This window comes from Malaclemys terrapin, chromosome 16, assembly GCF_027887155.1.
Source record: "Malaclemys terrapin pileata isolate rMalTer1 chromosome 16, rMalTer1.hap1, whole genome shotgun sequence".
In the NCBI taxonomy this organism is placed as follows: Eukaryota; Metazoa; Chordata; order Testudines; family Emydidae; genus Malaclemys; species Malaclemys terrapin.
In genome coordinates this window covers 14,660,833-14,680,318 of record NC_071520.1, presented here as the reverse complement: position 1 = coordinate 14,680,318, position 19,486 = coordinate 14,660,833, and the positions used below count along the sequence as shown (strand labels likewise).

Sequence of the window (19,486 nt, the reverse complement as noted above, 5' to 3'; positions counted from 1 at the left end):
TTTTATTTCCCTTTTTATAGATGGGCACTATATTTGCCCTTTTCCAGTTTTCTGGAATCTCTCCCGTCTCCCATGATTTTCCAAAGATAATAGCTAGAGGCTCAGATACCTCCTCTATTAGATCCTTGAGTATTCTAGGATGCATTTCATCAGGCCCTGGTGACTTGCAGGCATCTAACTTTTCTAAGTGATTTTTAACTTGCTCTTTTTTTATTTTATCTGCTAAACCTACCCCCTTCCCATTAGCATTCACTGTGTTAGGCATTCCTTCAGACTTCTCGGTGAAGACCAAAACAAAGAAGTCATTAAGCATCTCTGCCATTTCCAAGTTTCCTGTTACTGTTTCTCCCTCTTCACTGAGCAGTGGGCCTACCCTGTCCTTGGTCTTGCTCTTGCTCTGAATATATTGATAAAAAGTCTTCTTGTTTCCCTTTATTCCTGTAGCTACTTTGAGCTCATTTTGTGCCTTTGCCTTTCTAATCTTGCCTCTGCATTCCTGTGTTGTTTGCTTATATTCATCCTTTGTAATCTGTCCTAGTTTCCATTTTTTATATGACTCCTTTTTATTTTTTAGATCATGCAAGATCTCGTGGTTAAGCCAAGATGGTCTTTTGCCACATTTTCTATCTTTCCTAACCAGCGGAATAGCTTGCTTTTGGGCCCTTAATAGTGTCCCTTTGAAAAACTGCCAACTCTCCTCAGTTGTTTTTCCTCTCAGTCTTGATTCCCATGGGACCTTACCTATCAGCTCTCTGAGCTTACCAAAATCCGCCTTTCTGAAATCCATTGTCTCTATTTTGCTGTACTCCCTTCTACCCTTCCTTAGAATTGCAAACTCTATGATTTCATGATCACTTTCACCCAAGCTGCCTTCTACTTTCAAATTCTCAACGAGTTCCTCCCTATTTGTTAAAATCAAGTCTAGAACAGCTTCCCCCCAGTAGCTTTTTCAGCCTTCTGAAATAAAAAGTTGTCTGCAATGCAGTCCAAGAATTTATTGGGTAATCTGCCCCGCTGTGTTATTTTCCCAACATATATTTGGATAGTTGAAGTCCCTCATCACCACCAAATCTTGGGCTTTGGATGATTTTGTTAGTTGTTTAAAAAAGCCTCATCCACCTCTTTCACCTGGTTAGGTGGCCTGTAGTATACTCCTGGCATGATGTCACCCTTGTTTTTTTACCCCTTTTAGCCTAACCCAGAGACTCTCAACACTTCCGTCTCCTATGTCCCCATCTCCACCTCAGTCCAAGTGTGTACATTTTTAATATATAAGGCAACACCTCCTCCCTTTTCCCCGTCTATCCTTCCTGAGCAAGATGTACCCATCCACACCAACATTCCAATCATGTGTATTATCCCACCAAGTTTCAGTGATGCCAACAATGTCATAGTTATATTTATTTATTAGCACTTCCAGTTCTTCCTGCTTATTACCCATACTTCTCACATTTGTATATAGGCATCTAAGATACTGGTTTGATCTTGCCTCCCAATTTTGCCCCAACCCTCCTTTCTCTCTGCCATTATAGCCCACGCTCCCTCTTGTTTCCGACCCATCTCCCAGGTCTCCATGTTCCCTACTTACCTGTGGGCTTTGCTCACCTGTCCCCGTCAAACCTAGTTTAAAGCCCTCCTCACGAGGTTAGCCAATCTCAACACTCAACACTGTTGAAAATATGCAGCTCTGCTAAATCTTGAGTTTGGTTTTGGTGTTGTATTTTGATGATTTGCAGACTGTACATAAGCTCCTGAAGGTGTTCCTGGCTTTACTGATTTTGTTCCAGATGTCCTGGTTTGTTCCACCGTCCTGGCTGATGGTGCTGCCCAAGTAAGTGAATGTTTCTATACTGATGAGAACATAATCCTCTATCCATACTGGTGATGGTGAGGCAATATTAAAGGTCATGATATCTGTCTTATTGTGGTTGATTTTCAGTCCAATTTGCTGGCCGAATGTGTTGAGTTGAGTTGTTTTTCCTTGTATATGGTGTTGGGTATGTGATAGGAGAGCAAAATCATCTGTGAAGTCCAGGTCTTCAAGGGATGAAAGTGTGTCCATTTAATGCCTCTTGGCATGTCTTCTGTTGCACGCCACATTACCCAGTTGATGGCAATGTTGAAGAGGACTGCAGACATGACACACCCCTGACATACTCCTATTTTGACTTCAAAACTGAACTCACTGTGATCAACACTGCATGTAAAGTTGAAATAGAAGCTTTTGATGACGTTGATTATAAGGAAAGAATGCACTATAGGCTGGTCCTGTGAATGCTATCAAACGCCTTCTCAAAGTCTATGAAATTTATGTAGAGTTGCCGTTGCCATTCTAAGCACTGTTCTATTATGTTTCATAGAGTGAAGATCTGGTCTGTGCATCCATGCCCTTTCCGAAAACCAGATTGCTCTTTTCTGAGAACGCTATCAACTGCCTCTGATATACGCTGGACTATGATCTTACACAATACTTTGCTTGGCACAGATAAAAGTGTGAACTATAATTAGCTTGCCATCAAATTAACCCTGTTTAATGTTCAGTGCTCAGGATTGTTACCATAATCCCTCTCTGAAGTTAAAGTGATGGCCTCAAAGATGGTCACATTAAAATGCTTCACTCCTTCCATGATCACTGTTCCTTAGGACTTAGAAGCAGCAGAGACGAAGTGAGAGGTCAGGCCTTTTTCTTATGTCTGATATAACCACGCTACAGGTATATAATACAAGAAAACAAATGTTTTATAAAAGCAATGGCAGAACTATACGCACTTTATAACTAGAGCTGGTGGAAAATTTTCGGACACAAGCGTTTTTCTGTTGGAAAATGTTGGTTTGTCAAAATCAAAAGAGTCTGAGGGAAGGTGGCAATGTCAACAACATTTAATTTTGAAAAAAAAAAGGGAAATGAAGCATTTTGATAAGGTCAAAATGTTCCATAATGAGAACATTTTGCTTTGAAATGATTTTTTGGTTTGAAATTTATATTTTAAATGACAATATAATATAACAAGAACAAAATAAACAAGGTCAAAACAGAGACAACACTTTCAACTTTACCAAAGAAAAACTTGTTTCATGAGAAATTTCAAAATATTGTCTTTTTATTCTGGTTCTGAATTAATTTTGTTTTAAACGTCAATTTCCCACAGAGTGGAAATTCTGGTTTCTGACCAGCTCTAATTATGACAGGCGGGAAATACCTTGTATTAACCTTTCACAGAGATTTAGATCAGGCTGGAGACTTCCTCTGCATTTCTTTTAGATCTTCTGGGGAATTTTCATTACACACCTCAGCTAGAGTTGTCTCAGGTAGGAGAGGCTGAGCTCACGATTAACTCCCCAGTTTTTTCTTATTAATTCCTCTGACCTCCCAGAAAGCAAACAAATCCTTTGTGTGACTTCAAGCTCCCAGCTTCACAGAGTGGATCAAAGCAACTTAAGACTCTGGCTTCCTGCTCCCTCCAAATTGAATTTGGAAGCAGTTAAGTCTCCTGATAACTGATTAATGCAACATGCATCTGTGTGCAGCCATGCAGACACCTTGCAAACTTCTCTTTGGGCTGTACAGCACCCATTTGTAACAGTCCTACATGGCAGTTAGGAATGTATTTATATCTTTATGCTAACTTGTGCTGTATAGATATACATTAACATCACTGATTTGCTCTCTCACTTCTTGGGAAAGCAGAAGGGACAGCCTGTCCAACTGCCAGGGAAGGGTTAACCATACTTTGCTCTGCAATGATACCTAACGGGGGTGATCTCTAAGGGTAGTTCTTTCTCTTAAAGGGCTGCCAAGCACTGGAAAAGGCTGGTCAAACCGGGAGTTTTAGAAGTTTCTGAGAATGGCAGTTGGGGGCAAAACAGTCTCTTCGGTTGGGCTCAGGGCCAGTGTTACCATTAAGGCAAACTAGGTGGTTGCTTAGGGCGCCAAGATTTGGGGGTACAAAAATGCGGTGCCCCCAGTTTTTTTTACAGCGTTCCTACGCCCCCTCCCCGAGCGTGCGGTCGCTGCTCCACTTCTTCTGCCTCCCAGGCTTGCAGCGCCAATCAGCTGTTTGGCGCCGCAAGCCTGGGAGGGGAGAATTAGAAAGGAGGCGGAGCAGAGGTGAGCTGGGGTGGGGAGCTGCCGTGGGGGGGGTGGAGCCTCAGGGCAGGGGATGGGAGGTGCTGCGGGGGGAGCGCATCAGGGCGGAAGGGGGGGCAGGGAGCTGCCGCAGGGCTGGGGGGAGGGGCGCAAGGTGGAAGTTTTGCCTAGGGCGCGAAACTTCCTTGCACCGGCCCTGGTTGGGCTATGGCCAATTCCTGCCAGCAGAAACCCGCCTTTTACCAAGGGAGTGAGTTGCACTTGTTCATGTTACTACTGACTTCTTACTTAGGTGGCAGAAGCTACTGTGGGAAAAGGAGTAACCTCCTTGATCACTTTATATCTACCTGCCAAATTGTAGCATGTTATTAAGAGCAGGTCGCTGTGTGAGATCGGTCTCTCCCATATTGCTTATAAACTAGGCATAATCAGTCAGAGGGCGAATAAAAAGATACAAGTGGATTGCTGTACCTTAGCCCAATAGATGTATACAAATATATTGGAACAGTATGCACATAAAGTGCAATTCTGGCCTCATCAAAATCAATGACAAAACTTCTATTGACTTCAGTGGGGCCAGGATTTCACCTGCTCTTATGAACCAAAGAGACAGTCCTATACTCACTGGCCCTTAACTCTAAACAAATTATTAACAGACTAATCCTCAACAGGTCATACAAGCCTTCAGGCATTTAAACTATAAGAAGCATAGCTCAGGAATGATCTTAGTGTGGGTTCCGGAAGGTGCTGTATAAAAAGCATTGTTTATTTTGTTTTAGACAACACCCATAGTGTGAGGCATTTTACGAAACAAAGGCAAAGACTGAGTTCCTGCCCCAAGGAGCACGCAGTCTGATTACAGATGTGATGCAATGCGTGACAGTAACAAACCAAAGGAGTATGATGGAGTGAAGAAGGAGAACATACACAGAAAGCTTCATTAGAAAGGAGTTAAGGCTGAAAGTGGGTTTGCATGGACTGTGCTATTCTGCAAAGCAATATTACTTACCTTACAAACATTCCACATCTTCAAACCCCCAAACATCAGGCTGCCAGGTAGTGAACTTTGAAGTCAATTTTTAGATATTATAATTTAAAAATGCCTTTTCTGATTTTCCCCCCTAAATGTCTCAGAAAAACACTAAGCAGGACTGAGACATGGCATGCAAAGTTTCAAGACAATGGTTTATTATGGCAGAGTGGGAGGTCAGTTGTTTGAATAATTAGGCTTACAAAGGGAAACTAGCTTCTGCTTCAATATTGGGTGGTTACTGCTACTCTATATCAGGATCACATGGTTACTCATTTATAGTGTGCACACATCTTAGTGGAAAGAATTAATTCATAATAACCTGCTGAAATTAAAACTCACTCTCCTCTCCCAGCTTTATAGGTCTGCAATTTGTGATACTGCAGGAAGTATTGCTGCATCCAGGCAGTCCAGCCTCCTTCCTTACCAGCTTGACTAATTTCCAAGATGCTCTGAATTGCATAATTAGTTTCCTGTATATTTTCTTCTTTTCTCCCTCCTGGATGGGCTTTGACACCTGGGATGAACTGTCACCGCTGGTATGACAAAACAAACTGATTTATATTATTTTGCTTTAAAATGTAATGCTTTTTGTAATTATTGAGCCTACACATACAGTGAAACTAATGCATGATGTGGCAGTGTTGGATACTTGATTGCAGTAATAATTGTTAGCGTGATTTCTGCGATGCTGAAAAACCCTTTTGGGGAGTTGGCAGTATCAGCAGAGGCATGTGGGAACATGGAGTCACTCACTCCCATATTGTAGCTCAGACAGCATGGCGATAGGCTCCCTAGGAATACCTTAGAGAGGTTAGACAGTAATAATATTGTTGCCAATTGGCCAAGTGATAGTCGATTTCAGGGCGTAGCAGCAAGTCAGTTTCCACTGAGAGAGAAATTTGGATTGTGGAGTCAGGTATCTTTCCTGTGATTGATTTATTTACAACAAATTCATAAGTGATCACAAAGACTGGACAGGAAACTCCTCAAACCTTAGGTCAGTCCCCACTAGCCAGGAACAGCTGCCTCCATCTCTGTTGATCCACCTCGGAAAACTGTATTCTGCTCTAACTGTCCATTCCCCTACCATGACCAGACCCCTGCTTGCTCTATCTGGATGCACCTTAATCCAATGCCTTAGCACCAACCGTTTCCATAACAATATTTAGCGTGTACATTGTGTCATGAAACCAGTCCTTTACAAAAATGGGAATAATTGTTTCCATTTTGCTGATTGAGAAACTGAGGCCCAGAGAGGGAATGCTGACTTGCCCAAAGTCACATGGTAAGTCATTAGTAGAGTGAAGAATAAAAACCAAGATCTCTTGACTCCTGGGCTGGTGCCCTATTCCTTGGCCTCTCTACTTCCAAGTTTGGCTTGAGATGTATTGGCGAGGAAGATTGAACTGCTGCTGCCTGTACTTTTCTGTTCTCTAGAGAGAACTTAAATCTCAATGATTGTCAGGTTGGTACCTTTAATCATCACTAACATGGGGACAGACTGTGATTCCCTTACTCAAAGTGATTCATTATTTACTCCATAAGGACTACAGATGGCTTGTAGTGTAAGGTAGTATTCACTGTGAGTGATGGTATCACAAACTGGCCCCTATCTGGAGTTAACATTTCATTGAATTAAATTATTTTTAAAAAATACAATCTTTTGCAAGAAAAAAGCCATACAAGGCGGGACCTTGCTTTCAGATGTGCATTTTTCCAGTCGAGTTATATCTCCCAGCACTGGGGGCTTCTGAACAGCTGACTGTGCTCTGTGTCGTCAGTGCAATTTGTGACTGTCAGTGTTTACATACAAAGGTAATTCAGGGGATATATGATCAGTAAACTGCAGCATGCTGTATTGCAGCGGCTTTAACTCTTTTGTGGGTATTGGAACTACTGCGCAGGGGAGACCTTGCAAAGAGTGTAAATGCCCTCTGTAGATAGCACATCAGCAGGAATTGCCTGCATGCTGCTGCACAGGGGGAAATGGGGGCTGGCTATGTGAGGGACAAGACTGGAGGATCTGCTGCTACCAGTACCACAACAGATCTTTCTAGGCATTCATGACTTGTACTATGACATAGTAACAAAGCTAGGCACTTAGATACCATAGTGATAGGGTGACCAGACAGCAAGTGTGAAAAATTGGGACGGGGGTGGGGGGTAATAGGAGCCTATAGAAGAAAAAAACCCAAAAATCGGGACTGTCCCTATAAATTCAGGACATCTGGTCATCCTACATGGTGATGAGCATGATATAAATGCATAGATGGAGAGATGAGTTAGACTGTAAGCTCTTCCAGGAAGTCTTGATGTTGTGTTTGGATAGTGCCTAGCACAAAGGGGCCCTGATCGGAACTACTAAGTGATACCACAATATAAATAATTATAATAATTAGTCCTTCTCCATGGCTGATGGAGAAGACTCCATCCCTCCTTTGGGCCCAGGGAGTTCCCCTGCTCTTCAATGTACTTGGGCTGGATTTGGACCTACAGAAGGGCTACTGAGGGACTAACTATGAAATGATTGTTTACCGCCTCAAAGCTTACTTCACTGAGTCACTGATCTATTAGAACCTATATTAAAAATCATAGTGAAAAAGAAACTACATACTCCCCAGCTGATTTTAAATCAGGTAGCCCAGCAACTGACTGATGGCCACTAGCTACAATTCTTACTAGCAGATTTTTAGTTTTAGAGGGACTTTCATTGTCCTCAGAGAGATAAGGTGCTGTCTCTCTAATATCCTGGGACGGACACAGCTACATTTCATTGTCCTTTTCATTTTTAAACACTACTGTGTACAAAGCATCCCGTTTGAGATGTTTGGGGTGTGTGTGTCTGCACCCCACTTCAAAGACCATTCATTTAAACTACTGTAGCAGGGGCAGGACCAAGTTGTCTCTAATACTAGTGATAGCCAATCAAAGATTTGCACTCAATGCAGATTAAATCTGGGGTTCTCAATGTGATGAGGGCAACCACGAAACAGATCATAATATACCCGCACTCGATGCAACCAAGTCTCAATTCTGCATCTGCACTTATCCTGAACATGGTTTTGTCCCATCTCTTCCCCAGTCCCCTCACTGTTTGCAGGATGAATGGAAACTAGTGGCAGCTACTGGTCAGTTTCCCAGGTTGTGTCCGCAGTAGATTCCCCCCCCCCCCCGGCAGTTCCACCAGGGGTAGCAATGGCTGGAGCTCTAGTGAAGACAGAATCCTGCAGCCCCCCCGGGGTTTTAACCGCCGCGTCCCCTCCCCCTGTTCAAAGCGGCCACCCGCGCGCCCAGAGCCGCCCCTCACCTCAGTGAGGAGGCGCATATGCAGATTACCACCCGAAAGCCCCGCCCCCCGGCGCTGATTGGCTGCCTGTCTTTGTTGTGGGGAGGAGGGGCCGGAGGGGGGGGTGCGGCCGCCATCTTGTGTGGAGCCGGAGCCAGAGCCAGGCGAGCGGCCCTCGGCGCCTGTTCCTGACCTTCCTGCCGCCCCCGCCAGCCTCCCACCTCCTCCCAGACCGGGTGCCAGGGCGAGCCGCAGCAACAGCAGCGAGAGCCGCTGGCTTCCAGCGGGGGGGGGGCTCGGTGCGGACGGGGCCCGAGCGGCCCGGCGGCGGCTCCTCCTCCTCCTCCCTCCTTCCCCCGGGTTTATGGTGCTGCGCTGGGGGAGGATGAACGGAGGATAAATGGTGCCCAAAGCGGACAGCGGCACCTTCCTCCTCCTCTTCCTCCTGGTGCTGAGCATCACCGAGCCGCTGCGGCCAGGTACGGGGGCCGCGAGGGGCGGGGCCCCAGGGGTACCCAGGCGGGGGCACCGGGGGAGGGAGGGAGGGAAAGGTGCATGCGAGGGGCTGGCAATTTGAGAAGGGCGGCGGGAGGCTCACGGTGATGCAATAGGGCCACTCGTGGAAGAAGAGGGCCAGGGAGGGGCGAAGCTTGGAGGGCAGGGGGCGGGCTGTGCAGTGGGGTGTGCTGGCCCTGCCTGCGGAGCAAGTCAGGGTTTGTGGGGTTAACCTCAGTGGAGGCATGGGGTGTGTGTGTGGTCCTTTCAATGTTCTGCTTGGGGGGAGTAGCATTGCACCCAGGGTTGCTTTATTTGTAGTGAGGACTGTGCTGCTCAACGTTTGTTTGCAGGCTGCGCTAGTAAATTTTGTTTATACTACCGTTTCCAGGTAGGAGGACTGTGTAGCTGATCTGCTTCTGCCCCTCACTGCATTCAGGGGCTGTTTGCTCCCCTCATTCCCTTATCCCACACAGAACTTCATGTTGTAGTGGACCCTTCGTTAGCAGCTGGGAGTTGGATTGCGTTATTTTGTAAAGTGGTTTGTTGTCGTCGTCGTAAATATTTCTGAGACTATTTAAGTGATTTTTTCAAGTTAATAGTGTTCTCAGTTGTCTGAAAGTTTTGTACCTATTGTAGTTACATGTAGAGATGACTTATAAGCCCTGGTTGGGTAGTAATAGATCAGTTTGTATATTGCATTTTGTTTTGTCAGAGGAATTTGGGCTTTGCATGTAGCTGTAGGAAAACATACTGTGATGTTTTGTTTTAATGAGCAAGAACTTAGTTCTAGCTGGAAATCATTTGTTGTATAATAAGACTAAGCAGGCTTTTATAGAAAATTTAACATTGTTGGGGTTGTATTTTTAGTGGAATACATCTGCGTTAAAACTAGTTTGTATTATATGTGGGTTGCTAATGTGGCCAAGAACTGAGAAAAGTTCGGTTTGCCTCCATCTTGGGGCCTCGGAGCTGATTTGAAATTCAAGTTCTTGATGGGAGAACCCTCGCTGTGTTAAATTGTGCATGCAGATTCTACAGCAGTCTTCACTGTTAACTCCTTAGTAAATATAAAATGATGTTGGTTGTGATTGAACAAGGGGAAACGTCAGTCACTCAGTTTGTTGGTTGGTCTTCTTGATGAAATTGGCATTCTGTGGATTGGGAGTTAATATTTTATAACCTTTGAAAACTTCAGTAGAAAATATGTAACTGTTAGTGTTGAAAGATTTCCATGTGCTACTGCAGTGTGATTCCAAGTTTCCTTTCCTATCAGAGTCCCTAAATTCCATTTGATCACTTAAAGGATTCTCTTCTCCTTGACCCCTCAGTCCCCATTCCCTGGTTTCCCAGTTGTGTTTGGGTAGTGATGGTATTAAAAATTAGGTCAGTGGCTTTTTTAAATGGAATTTGGTCCACTGGGGAAGCTAATGATCCAACCAGCGGACCAAATTCAGTGACGAATCCTGGTCATGTGCCACTTGAAGCACGTTACACGTATGCTAAGAAGTGACTCATTAAAATGTTAGTCAAGATATGGAAATTTGAAAAGTCATTACTGTTTACCTCTTGTTAGCTGCTGCTTATCTAAAAGTACAGTCTATTTGTATTCTTATTCATGGGTGTCATGGCAGGGCTCTCTCATCTCTTAAAAAGTATTGACACTAGAGAGGAGCTGTAGCAAGGCATAGGTTGAGCCAGGACCCTACTGTTTAACACTCAGTTCATTCTTGAATGTGGTTGGCCATTTTTGAACTGAGATAAAAAGGGTAAAGTTCTAGTCATAATTTTGAATCTTCTTGGTTTTGCTTGTTTGCGTCATAACTTTGACCTTAAGACAAACTGTTTTATGAAACGGAGATGTTGGGAGATGTCCTTATGAGACAGTATTTCCCAAACACAGTTAAAACATAGCTGGATCAAATAATGTATTCAGTCCCACCAACACAGTTCAGTGCCATGTTGTAACTGGGTTCTCCTGATGAAATTGGTTTTATAGGTTAGTAGGAGCTTGTATTAACATTTCTATAGTCATAAGTTTTCTGTTTTAAAACTAACTAACAAATTAGCTGATAGTAAAAAGACTGAATATAAATCAAATCATCTAAGGGTACGTCTATACTTACCTCCGGGTCTGGCGGTAAGCAGTCGATCTTCTAGGTTTGATTTATCACGTCTTGTCTAGATGCGATAAATCGATCCCGGAAGTGCTCGCCGTCGACGCCGGTACTCCTGCTCTGCGAGAGGAGTACGTGGAGTCGACGGGGGAGCCTGCCTGCCGCGTCTGGACCCGCGGTGAGTTCGAACTAAGGTACTTCGACTTCAGCTACGTGAATAACGTAGCTGAAGTTGCGTATCTTAGTTCGAAGTGGGGGGTTAGTGTGGACCAGGCCTAAGTGTAATAGTCAGCAGAATTGCTACTTACAAATACTCTATAGAGATTCAGACTTTCTACATACTCTTGCAGGTTGTGAAATTTGACCCTAAACACTGATGGAGTGAACATCTGATCATTGTAGTCTTTTAGAAATTCATGTAACAGAGGGATCCATATTGGATAAGACCATTGGTCCATCTAGTATGACATCACACCTCTCAGTGGCCAATCCCTCATGTTTCTTAGTAAGTTCCGACCTTCATTGCGGTATGTTGCACTGTTGCAAGCCTCATCTTACATTGGTGCAGTATGTCTACTTCAGGGAGTTTGTGCTGGTGTAGCTACACTAGTGAAAACCTCCCCAATGTAGACAAACCTTAACTCCCCTTGTCTCCTCTTCAGGTCAAATAATCCTAGCTTTTGAAGGCAATAACAGAAAGATTCTCCTATACCTATAACCGTATCCATTTCCCCCTCTCTGGACTCTGATCTGTTATTTTGAGGTAATCAAAATCAGATACAGTATTCCAGATGGAATGTGCCATTTGTTGTTTGTGGAATTTCTTAATCCGATTGTGAATATACCCAAGCATCCTATTTACTTTGAATGCTAATGCTGTGTGGGCAGAAATCTTCATTGAGCTGTCCATGGTGACTCCCACATCTTTTTCTCAAAAAAGCCCACAACTTCAAAGCCTGTCAGTATATACAAGAACTTTAGACTTTTTGCCAGTGTTGTTTTCTTTACACTTAATGTCTTCAAATTACCAGCCACAAACAAAGCTCCAACTGTAATGGTGTAAATGAAATCATCTTGCTGTATCCCACTTGTATTGGATCTGATGACTCCAGAGTTGCAGACTGGAAAAGACTTGCTCACTTAAGTGAAAGGTGTGTACGAAGTTCACTTCATATTGCCTTAAAATCAAAGGTGTGGGAGGCACAATACTTTTATTGGAAGTCAATAACAGTCTAGAAGATTCATGTTCTGAGGCCAGGTCCACCTTTAGTAGGGTGGTGGTGGTGGGGGCAGTCTTGGAAAGGTTTTGGAACGCTGAGGACTTCAGTCTTCCCAACAATGGTTCTCCTGTCATTTTCTGAAGGCTCCTGTGTTGCAGCAACTGTCCCATTGATTCAGGAAGGATGGCTGCAGCTTACGTAAGGCTGTTCTCAAATAACCAAAAGGGTGGTTACAGAGCAATATGAGACTTCCTACCTTGGGCAGAAGGTGCTGCTTGCATAACTCAGTCCATTCTCGTCACGCAGCTCCATATTCTATTGTGTTAATTCTAGACTTGCCATGTGCCCCTGTTGTTGCTATAGAATATTTTAAAAATAAAGACTCAAAACTTTCCTTCTTTTCTCCAAGCCTTCACAAGTGCATAACCTTTTTAGAGCAACCCCACAGAAAATAGTTTGAATGGCCCTACATCTTGTATCTGGCATGTTCTGTTTTTTTGCAAGTTAATACTAAGAGCAAAGCCAATTAGAAGAAAAATCAACCATGCTATCTTCCTAGGGTTGTTATAAATTTGTTCGTTTTAGGCTATTGTGGTCACCCATGACTTTATCAGGCACTCCTAAAGCACTAGACATTAGGTCTGTCCTTAGACACTTGGGAGGCTTTCAAAGGCAAAAGGCAGTTGGGTGCCTAACTGCCATCAAATTTCCATGGGAGTTTGGCACTTAACCGTACCTTTGAGACTCAGTTATTCTGTTGTACATTTAAAAAGTGAGATTCTATTTTTGATCAAGAGAATACATTTAAAAATGTCTAAAATATTCGGTATAAGGCACTGATTAAGTATTCAAGGGGCATTACTTTTTTTTGTCCGGACAGTACTTGCATTATTGGCTGTGTATTTTTAAAAGTTGAGATGTGAACTTTGAACTATAAAATATCAGAATAGTCCATTTATTAGGGCTGTAATTTATTAGGGCTGTATTTAAAAAAAAGTTGCAATTAATCAGTTTTGATCGCATTGTTAAACAGTAATAGAATACCAATTTAAATTTATTATAAATATTTTGGATGTTTTTCTGCATTTTCAAATATATTGATTTCAATTTCAACATAATGCAAAGTGTATTGTACTCGCTATATTTTAATTACAAAAATATACTGTGTAAAAATGATAAAAGAAATCATATTTTTCAATTCACCTTATACAAGTACTGTAGTGCAGTCTCTTTATCATAGAAGTGCAAGTTATGAATGTAGAATTTATTTTTTACATGGCTGCACTCAAAAACAAAACCATGTAAAACTTTAGAGCCTACAGGTTGAAACATGAAGGAGCATACAAATGTTTAGCATATCTGGTATGTAAATACCTTGCAGTGCTAGCTACAACAGTGCCATGCGGATGCCTGTTCTCATTTTCAGGTGATGTAAATAAGAGCGGGCAGCATTATCTCCTGTAAATGTAAACAAATTTGTTTGTCTTAGCGATTGGCTGAACAAGAAGTAAGAATGAGTGGACTATATAGAGTAAATAATTTAATGCTTAAAATCTTGTGTGACTGGGCTAATTAGTATTAGCTACAAGACTTGCCAGCGCAGGTAGTTTAATTAAAATTTGATTTCAATCTTATCGTTAGCTGTGAGGTTAAAATTTTGATTTGCTTTGATGCAAGCGTACTGCAGGTGGGTGAATGTTGTGCTGCGGTTTGCCTTACGCATATGCTGACGCATGACATGCATTTAAATCACCAAGAGTTTGTCATCCTCTCCCATGTCCCAAACAGTTTTATAGGTCTTAACATCACTTCTATAATTCAACATTTTTGTATTTAATGTACTAACACTAAAATGTCATAGATATGAAATACAGAATTGATCCCTTTCTTAGATGAAGAAAGCTAATCACAAGACATGTTAAAATTGTTCATGAATGATCACCCGTATTTGTGTATTGTGTAGAAAAAGTGCACTTTTATGACTGGATGGTTTTTACCCTCTCTTTTCCAGTTGAATTAAATACGTTCTTCAGATACTAGCCCCCAGGGCCGCCTGGGGGTGGGGGCGGCAAGTGGGGTAACTTGCCCCGGGCCCCACAGGGACCCCCACGAGAGTTTTTCCTGACAGCCGGGACTGGGTGGGGAGTGGAGGGGGCGGTACCAGCTGCTTCTCATACTGGCCGCTCTGCGTCACTACTCTGTGCAGTGCAGCAGCTGCCTGAGAGAGCCTGGTTGGGACACCAGTTCACCCTGCCTACAGCTTGGGCCCGGCTGCCGAGGACAGGGGCCGAGTGAGCCAGAGGCCCCCCTCTCCACCAACACATTTCCGGCCTGCTTGGCCCCAGTCTCCAGCAGCTGGGGGAGGGGAGGAGGGAGTGGGCCGCCACCAGGCTCTCGCAGGCACCTGCTGCACCGCACAGAGCAGCAACCAGGGATGTAAATAACATGTAAAAACAGTAACCATGTAACTGATTAAAATTCTGTTGGTTACACGGTTAAACGTTTACCCAGGGAACTAGGAGTGCGGGGGGTGCTGCAGCACCCCCACGTTTTACGTGGGGATCCCTGTCCTGTATCCCAGCGAGCCCGGGGTCTCAGGGTGGGGTGCAGGCCCCGGTGCGGATCTCGACAACCGGGATGGACGCTGGCAGCCCGGAGGCTAATCGAAGCGCAGTGATGCAACACCTCATCCACACTGGCGCTGTGGCACTCCAGAGGGGGTGCAGCAAACGTTATTCCACTTGCTGAAGTGGAGTACCAGCAGCGCTGTAGCCGCGGAGTCAAAGTGCTCTATGTGCCTTGCCAGTGTGGACGGGTAGTGAGCTAGGGTGCCCAGGGCTGCTCTTGTTGCACTGTAACTCGCAAGTGTAGCCAAGCCCTAAGTTTGATATGAAAGATGGAGAAACCCTTAGCTAGGTCCCCACTCAGTGTATGGAAAAATATATAGTGTAAGACTTGAATTAGCAAATCAATTCTCTGGAATTAATCCTGTCCTTTTTTTGGTTTTGATCTTTATCTGTAATGCAAGAGTTGTAACTAGCTCTAGAATCTGTCTTCATGAGTAATGCCTCTTAACTTCTGAGCTCTCTTTCTAATATGAATTGGATAATTTCTTGTAACTTAATCAAAGAAGTTTGTTGTTATCCTGAGAGATGATTATAGCTGACATTTTCTACCGAGTTTATTAAGTGTAGCAAAACTTCTATTTATATTCTATATGTTTATGCTTATCCAATAGAAAATTGTCTACTTCATTTATCGTCGTTATGGGATACAGAATATAGAAATAGCTCAGTAGCAGGTATACTGTGGACTAAATAATTGACTGAGAATGAGTGTTTATAAAGTGAATTGAGTGTTCATGAAAAGGGCAAGATTGACAGCCCCAGAGAAGGAAGTATCAAATCCTCTGGAGAAGTAGAGCGTGCCTCTCTCCTAATCTAGAAAGACCACCTCTGCTGGTGAGGTTTGTTGAGATTCAGTGCTAATCATGCTTTTGTCCTTGGAGATTGTCTACAAGAGAACCAACTGTGGGGGTTGCTTTTTTTAGCATAGACACTTATTCACTGAGTAGTGGACTAAGCCCCCGACTAATTTGTCTCTTGGAATAACTACGGGATTATAACTCTGTTGCTAAAAACCTGGGCTGAAGTTTAACCTGCAACCTAGAAATGGTATGCTCTGTTATCTCCCAAGCCAGCGATTTCTGGAGACTCCAATGTCTAGGGTGACATTTTAACCTCTTGTCTCTTAATTAAAAAATCAGTCTGCTAACCCTCTATGAGGTAACAGCATTTTAATGGTATTTGTTAATTGTATGGAACTTTTGAGAAAATGAGCTAGATATTGTAGAACAAGACAGCATACAGGACTTGATGCCTATAAGCACAGATTTTTTTTTTTTTTTTTTTTTTTTTTTTACTCTGGTCACCGTGACACCCTCCGTTCCATTCAAGTCACAGTTGTCATGTTTATTGTTTATGGTACTTAAATGAAACATTAATCCATTTCCTAATTAATATTTTTAAAAAATTGACTTACTACTTGGTCATACAGCAGAACAAAATATTCAGTGAATAGGTTCAGTTAATTTTACTGGCGTTTATCCCTTAGTACTTGACCATTTGTAGAGATGGTTGACCATTGCAAAGTGTGTCTAATAAAATATTCAGTCAATACTGGTGGAATTAGTCAAAATTTATTCATCAAATGCTATTTGACTACTTGCTACATTTCTCACTTTTCTATGTCTTGGCTTCCCGATTTCAGTCCACTGCTTTTTTTTTTTTTTTTTCTTCTCTGTAATGGATCACAGTGTGTCTTCTCCTGAGTTGTCATCTACTCTCATGTGCGCTACCTCCTTGCCATGGTCAACCATGCCTTTCTATCCATAAGATAGGACTACTGTATGCACTCTACATTGGGCAACACCTTAAAATCATTTGGGAAGTAAAGCTACTGAAAAAGGCATCTACGTTAAGTGATGTTTCTCTCAGAATGCACATCTATTCCATGTTCTGTACTGGCTGACACTGTGGTTTTTGGATGGAGTTTAAGGTGTTCTTTTTGAATATTCTAAAGCCCTGAATGTTTTGGGTTTCACCCACCTTAGGGTATGTCCACAAAGTGATTGCAGCTTGTATAGAACATGCCGGACTACTGGTATCAAAGAAGCTATGGTAGCGCTTAACTTCTTGAGTAATTACCAAGCCTTCTGGGCAGGCTTGTACAGCCTTCACTGAAGTCAGTGTGGCTGCAGCTTCACTGCTACTGGTACCTGAGCTAATCAGCTTAAAATGCTAGCTTGGGTATGTCTAGGTGATCTGTAGTCACATTCTCTGATTACAGTGTAGACAAACCAGTAGAGACCACCTTGGGTGACCCCACAGTTGCAGTCATCTAGGGTGACCAGACAGCAAGTGTGAAACATCGGGACAGGGGGTGGGGGGGTTAATAGGAGCCTATATAAGAAAGACCCCAAAATCAGGACTATGCCTATAAAATCGGGACATCTGGTCACCCTACAGACATCTGAGGTGCATGAGTTAGAGGGTCTTTGGTTTAAATTGGAAGGAGCTACAGGTGGGTGTTCATGGTAAGGGATACTTGACCCTGGAACTCACCTCTTCTCCTTGTTCTACCAGAACCTGGATCTGATGACTTTCAGGGCTTAGTGCAAGACACTGCTGTTCTTGTGACTTTTTATGGGATTGAGGGTTTTGAGAATGGTGTTAGGCAGATGGCTAGAATGAGCCTCTGTTGGCATTGAGTCGGTATAGTTTTATAGGTTTGGATTTCTTCTCATCTAAGATGAATATGCCTTGTCCAGGCTAGAATAAAAGGGGTGTGTGTGTTTGCCAGCATGTTCTAACTAAGATGATCTAACAGTGTAACGTAGATAAATCACACTGCTGCTAACACTGGCTTAGCTGGTTGAATGTAAGAACTTTTAGAACATGTTGGTTGGAATGTTAGCTAACACTACATCATTTTTTCATAGTCTAGGTTAGGTATTAGTTGTGCTAAGTTATAGGCCGTTATTTTTCTACTGTGAACAACTTACCTAATGAGATCTTATGAGTTTTCCTTACCACTGTCATTTAGAGTTGCAAACTGCGTTTGCTCTGTGATCTTTAGGTTATTAATTTATCTGCTTAGCTGTGCAGGTCTTGGAGAATGATTTGGGCTATATTTCAAAGGTGCTGCTTAGTCACTAAATACAGTAGCAGAACAGAAATGTACTCTGTAATATCAGAGGTTGGAAAATCTTGCTGCAAATATATAGAAGACAAAGGTAGGAATGCTGCTGCAGCAATACTCAGACAAGCCTACTTGGGACCCTGGGATGTACTCAAGCAGTTACTCCATGCTGCTGTGGTTTCACTGCTATTGTATTTGAAGCTAACTAGATGAAATCTAGCTCTCATATGTCTACAGATGCTCCAGTCACACCTTGGATTGCAGTGTAGGCATGTACCCAATGACACAGTAAGAAGCATTGCCCCCTGCCTCTGGTGGTATCTGGGAAAGAGTAGGACACTAGGATTTCTGTGCTGCCACTTGGACCTGGCTGAGGGGGCTTATGATCTTGTCAGTCTCTGGATAATAGGTGTTTTAATTTGAATCTGCCTAAAGGAGGCAGCTCTTTTTTCCACATTCAGAACCTTCTGGTTGCTTTAAGAGCAATTATGTCTCCATAATTCCATCCTTTCCCATAGTCTCTCTTAAGTCTTCCTTCCCTGTGCATAGCACCAATGTCTTCTGGTGCTCATAACGTTACGAAGCATTAGCAGAACTACACTAACACGATTCTAACAGCAGCTTCATTTTTATTCATGCGGCTCTGAACTTAACCTCACCAGTCTCAAATTCACTTTGCTGTTGCTTGACAAATCTGTGTGCTGCAACAGTCGTACTGGACCTTTCTTTAGACTCAGGAAGATAACACTGCATCCGGTTCTTGGTTCTTTGCAATCTTACAGACTAAAAGTTTGCTTGCTTGTTTGTTTTGAAGAATGAAGGCTTAAACTCCAAAGCAGCGGTTATCAAATTTTCTTTTTCACCATTGGAAATTGTTTAAGATCTTGGTGGACCATTTAATGATCTTTCCAAATGTTGTTTGTACCGTTAGCTAACTATTGTAAAGTGCTTTGGATAAAAGTGCTATATAAAAAAACCCGAGTAATTAACTTTTTTTGTTCTACAAATAAAAACACAGAACTCCTATTTTAATATCAGTAGCCTTACCCTTCTAATGCAATGAATGTGCCCTCTCTCCCCTGCTGCCACAGCCCCTGAGTTGGGGCTGGGAAGGAGGGGGAGTCTCTCTCCCACCACAGCAGCCACAGAGCTGAGGCTGGGAAGGAGGGCCATCTCTCCCCAGCAACCACAGCCCTGGAGCTGGGGAAAGTTGCCTCTTTCTCTGGCCACCACAGCCCGGCATGTCCCAAATTCCCCACACCCCCTCTTGTCACCCCACTGCCCCCTCACACCTACCCCCTATCCCCCAAAGGCCACCACCTCACCTTACGTGTGCGTCTTCTCCAGGGTCCAGGCACCTAATTAGTGGAGCCACGCCTGCACGGCTCCACTAATTAGGTGGGTGCCCCTTCATTCTCTCATGTGCGGCCACCCAGGAATGCATCTTAGAGGGAACTATCCGCTGACCACCTGAATGGAACTCGTCCGCAGACCACAGTTTGAGAACCTCTGCTCTAAATAAATTGATAGCTTAAATCCCTGAGCAAG

General features: G+C 43.3%; 1 protein-coding gene across 2 annotated transcripts in view; it reads left to right on the top strand.

Annotated features, from left to right (window-relative positions):
- The first annotated feature begins 8,543 nt into the window (after positions 1-8,543).
- The window catches only part of DGCR2 (DiGeorge syndrome critical region gene 2), a 75,322-nt gene continuing 64,379 nt past the window's right edge, over positions 8,544-19,486 (top strand). For both annotated transcript variants that reach the window (XM_054007024.1, XM_054007023.1), the window contains exon 1: positions 8,544-8,885. In XM_054007024.1, coding sequence (XP_053862999.1) covers positions 8,807-8,885 — 79 coding nt within the window. In that variant the 5' untranslated portion in view covers positions 8,544-8,806. The remainder of the gene's footprint in view (positions 8,886-19,486) is intronic.